This window comes from Molothrus aeneus, chromosome 4 (genome assembly GCF_037042795.1).
Source record: "Molothrus aeneus isolate 106 chromosome 4, BPBGC_Maene_1.0, whole genome shotgun sequence".
Taxonomy (NCBI): Eukaryota; Metazoa; Chordata; class Aves; order Passeriformes; family Icteridae; genus Molothrus; species Molothrus aeneus.
In genome coordinates this window covers 23,503,057-23,507,608 of record NC_089649.1, presented here as the reverse complement: position 1 = coordinate 23,507,608, position 4,552 = coordinate 23,503,057, and the positions used below count along the sequence as shown (strand labels likewise).

At 52.4% G+C, this 4,552-nt stretch overlaps 1 protein-coding gene across 1 annotated transcript; it reads left to right on the top strand.

The window, feature by feature from the left end:
• Window positions 1-305: 305 nt before the first annotated feature.
• LOC136556073 (alcohol dehydrogenase 1-like) lies at window positions 306-4,294 on the top strand. Its single transcript, XM_066549127.1, has 9 exons — window positions 306-323; window positions 1,241-1,339; window positions 1,795-1,936; window positions 2,040-2,127; window positions 2,241-2,460; window positions 2,582-2,842; window positions 3,132-3,267; window positions 3,586-3,724; window positions 4,122-4,294. Exons 1-9 carry the CDS (start codon window positions 306-308, stop codon window positions 4,144-4,146), a joined length of 1,128 nt encoding a protein of 375 aa, XP_066405224.1. The 3' UTR covers window positions 4,147-4,294.
• Window positions 4,295-4,552: the final 258 nt, after the last annotated feature.

Here is a 4,552-nt window from a genome sequence, read left to right as displayed (position 1 = left end):
TTTCTGAGCTCTCTGAGCCTTTCAGGCACGGAGGGCAGGCAATGACCCAAGGGCAGGGTCACTGATAAAAGCCTGCCTGGAGGACTTCTGCTCCCATCCATCTCCCTGACGCTATCCAGCTCCTCCCCTCAGCACTCCCTGTGCCGCCCAGCATCCAGCACCCGGCACACATTAACCAGCGCTCTCCAGAGACGGTGCCGCACCGGGACTGCTCCCGCTCCACGCCTGGCGGATCCTGCAACACGCCCAGACAGCAGCTTCCCTCCAGCCTGCGACAGCGACAGACACAGCTCTGCTAAGACCACATGGCCACCGCGGGAAAAGTAAGGACAAGGCATTTCCCATCCTCCTTTCCGAGGTGCCTTGCTCTCGGCCAGATCCGCTGCAGAAGGCTCAGCCTGCACACCACTCCGCGTGCCCTCTTTCCTCCCTTTCCCTTACTCCCCCACCTCTCCCAAACCCCTGAAAATTTCTCCAGACTCTGCTCTCAGGCAACTGCACGTGTCCAGACCTGCATTCGGTAGTGCATTCCCCCTCCGTCCAGCCCGGCTGCTCAGGAGACAAAATACGCAATTGTGCTGCCCTGAAAAACACCCTCCTGCTCAATCCCACCCTGTGCTCCTGCTCTGGCAGCAAACGCAGCTCTTCAGTGGTGCCCTCCTCAGCCGCTCACCTCCTGCACTCAGCCTTGTCCATGGCAATACCCTTTTCAGGCAGCAAGCCCCATCTTGCTGATGCCAGACTGCTTTGAGTTGATTGGGGAAGGGTTTGTGCCATGTCACACATAAATCAAACCTTGCTAAAGGAAAAAAACTATCCAGGTGCCAATCAGATGGGGACAATTCCATAATCCCTCTCTCTCACCTTCAGCCCAGCGTGTCACAAGGCTGACATCAAAGCTCTCCATGGGCATTTCCATTAGGCAGAGTCTGCAGTGCTCATGACAGCAGGGTCTGACCAGTAACACATAGGGATATTATGAAAAATCCACCAAAGCCATCAGAACCCAGTAACTTTCCAAGGCTACACTTGAAAATCTTTGGGTCACAAACCACAAATGGGGTTTCCGCAGACCCCAAACTAGGCCAGTGTTCATTGGACAGCACTTGGTTTCAGGTGCAGCTGAGCATCACCCAGTTTGAGCACCTCAGGTTTAGGTGATTGCAGGATGACTTCCCCCAGCCTTGTGCTTTTAAATGCAAACGTTCCCATGCAATGTATTCCTCTTGGTTGTTTCCAGGTTATCAGGTGCAGGGCTGCTGTTGCCTGGGCCCCGGGCAAACTCTCTGTTGAGGAGGTAGAAGTTGCACCCCCAAAGGCAGGGGAAGTCCGGATCAAGGTAAAAATACATCTCAATAACTTTTTCTTCCTTCTTTGTGGGAATTGCTCTTTATGGTTATACCTTCAGTAAAACTCAGGGATCTGCATCCTCCAAGAGGCTTTCATTGCCCAGAGCTGCCTTGGCTCAAATGCACCATCTGCCAGGGTTTCCTTTTTGGACTACTTCTTGTCTAAGGTGTCACATAGGAATTCCTGTCTCCAGCCCTTGCTCTGCTGGACAGGGCTCTGGTACCCACACTGTGGCCTCCCCTCCACTTCCACCTCCAGCTCAGTGCAGAGAAAGGCCACATGGAGCATTCAGAGTGAGCAGAAGGGGAAAGCCCAGCCTGGGCTCAGTGTGCTGGCATAGAGTGCCAGCACTGACTGAGGGGCATCAAAACACCCCTGGGAAAATTGCTTCCACAAACTGAGTTAGACAGAGGCCAGGACATCTGCTTGTTCCTCTCCAAATAGCTTGTGGCCACAGGCATCTGTTGCACAGATGAACACCTTCTGCAAGGCTGCTTTCCCAACGCAGAATTCCCAGTTATCCCTGGCCATGAAGGAGCTGGAATTGTGGAAAGTGTTGGAGAAGGAGTGACCTCTATGAAACCAGGTAACTGACACACACACACACACAAAAATACATGCCCAGGAATCAGATCTGACACAAGTAACATACTTAGACCCACATAACATGGGATATTCCTTGCTTCCAGGTGACAAAGTAATCCCACTTTGCCACCCTCAGTGTGGGGAATGCAGCTTCTGCCAGAATCCTGAATCCAACTTCTGCCAGAAGTCCCAGTAAGTTTACTTTGCCTTCCCCTACACACACACGGGATTGACTTTATGACAAATCTGACACCCCCATCAGTGCTTCAGACAATCAAATACAAATACTTGCATCTCCTCCACAGTTTTTCTGAAGCACAAAACCTGCTGCCGGACAAGACCAGCCGCTTCTCGTGCAAAGGGAAGCAGATCCATCATTTCCTGTGGGTCAGCACCTTTGCAGAATACACCGTGGTCCCAGCGTACGCCGTTGCCAAGATAGATGCTGCAGCACCTCTGGACAAAGTCTGCTTGTTTGGCTGTGGGTTTTCCACAGGCTATGGGGCTGTCATCAACACAGCCAAGGTTGGTATTCAGGTGTGTCTAGCACACCACAGCCACCCTCACAAGCTCATCAATCCTGTGCAAAAGAAACCTCCTCCTCCTCCTCCTCCTGCTGGAGACTCACAGGCTCCCATCTGTGCAGGTAAAACCAGGCTCCACCTGTGCTGTTTTTGGACTTGGAGGAATTGGCCTCTCTGTTGTCATGGGCTGCAAGGCAGCTGGAGCTTCCCGCATCATTGCCGTGGACATCAACAAGGACAAGTTTGCCAAGGCCAAGGAGCTGGGAGCCACTGACTGCATCAACCCTCGAGACTTCCAGAAGCCCATCCAGGAGGTGCTCACTGAGATGACCGGGCAGGGTGTGGACTACTCCTTTGAGGCCATCGGGCACGCGGACACCATGGTAGGTGGAATGTCAGCACATGTCCTCCCTCCCAGATCATCACAGGCTCCTCTCAGGACTAAAATCACCTCCATGGGAAGTTCCTCACAGGCTGCCTGCACTGCTGGGCATATCTTTGTGAGAGAAAATGGCAGGAATCTTAAAAGAGGCCACAAGCTCCCCAGGTCTGCTCCACAAGGGGGAATATGTGTTTTCAGATTACCAGGGAGGAGCAGGAGATTGCAAAAAAAGAGCACTCTCATGACTAACCCATAAGGGCTTTCTCTCATTCTCCTGCCTGTCCCATCAGATTGCTGCCCTGGCTTCCAGCAATATGAGCACTGGTGTCTGTGTGATGATCGGAGAACTGGATTCTGGTTCAGAGATTTCCATCGATCCCACACTTCTGCTGACTGGGCGTACCTGGAAGGGGACTGTGGTTGGAGGTAGTGAACTTAAGAATGCAATCTTAATATTTTGGCTTTTCCTCTCTTGGCAGTTGACAAATCCTAGTAAAAGAGTGTTTTCATGTTAAAGACAACTAAAGAGGAGCACTGCATTGCCTGTATTGAACATTAGCATTAGACATGCAAATAATCCTCCACCCGTTCCACACAGTGACCCACTCATCCTAAAGAGCAGAAAACATCTCACAAGGGTGTGGCACCAGCACTGGTCACTCAGTCCTGACCCTGACAGTAACACTACCTTACCAAAACAGCCTTTCTCCCATTATTCATGCAGCTGCTCTCTCCTCTTTCTAGGCTGGAAGATGAGAGACTGTATCCCCAAATTAATTTGCGGCTATTTGGAGAAGAAATTCAATTCGGACATGCTGATCACGCACACGCTGCCATTCGCTAAAGTGAACGAGGGATTTGAGTTGTTACGTGCAGGAAAAAGGTGAGACCCTGACCAGCAGGAAGTTCAGCAAACCTCAGCACCTCCTCCTAAAATTCCAACAGGCAGAGCATGCAACACTGGCTTCCCAAAGAGCACCTGAGCCTTCTGAGGAAGCAGGGCCTCCCAGCTGAGTGCTGGCAAGTTCTGCCATAGCCCAGAGGAAAGAGCCCATGTTCAGCACAGGGAACCCTCCTGCTCATGGTTCAGCTCAGCACAGATCCTGTGGCCAAATCCCCTCAGCAGGGATTTGAAGGCTGCCCCGCTGCTGCATGCCTCATGCAGCTCAGTCAGGAAGAGGCTGGATGACAGAGAAGGTGGCCGGTCCCCAGGCACACCTGCCTGCCACACTGCCTGCTCCTGAGCTGCAGCCAACCCTCCCTTCCCTTCCACCTTTCAGTATCCGCACTGTCCTGCTCTTCTGAGGGACACGGCCAAGGAAGCCGAGCGGAGGGACCAGCGCAGCAGATGCTTTCCTGGCCCGGGACCTTCTCAACCAGCACCTCTCCTTGTGGGGCACCAGGAGAAGAGAATGAGGAACTCACCTGTGCTGCTGTCACTGCTGGTCCTGCTGTGCCCAGACAGGACATAAAAGGACGTCTCTCCCAGGAAAATGCTTTTACCAATAAAGGTTTTTAAACCAACTCATCTGACACAGTGCACTCCATCAACTGAGACTCCAGGGCCTTGGGACAATTGGTTGACGGGTCAGGAACACTGGTAGTAATTTCCTTGACCTGTCGGTAACGAGGAATTATACTGGTAGGAATAGGCAGATCCATGGGGTCCGTGCATGGCTCCAAGGCTGGTGCAAGCAAAAAAATGTTGGGT

Coding starts and splice junctions, on each gene's coding strand:
- LOC136556073 (XM_066549127.1), top strand. Junction 2,128..2,240: donor AACTTCTGCCAGAAGTCCCA/GTAAGTTTACTT, acceptor TCTCCTCCACAG/TTTTTCTGAAGCACAAAACC. Junction 2,843..3,131: donor TCGGGCACGCGGACACCATG/GTAGGTGGAATG, acceptor CTGTCCCATCAG/ATTGCTGCCCTGGCTTCCAG.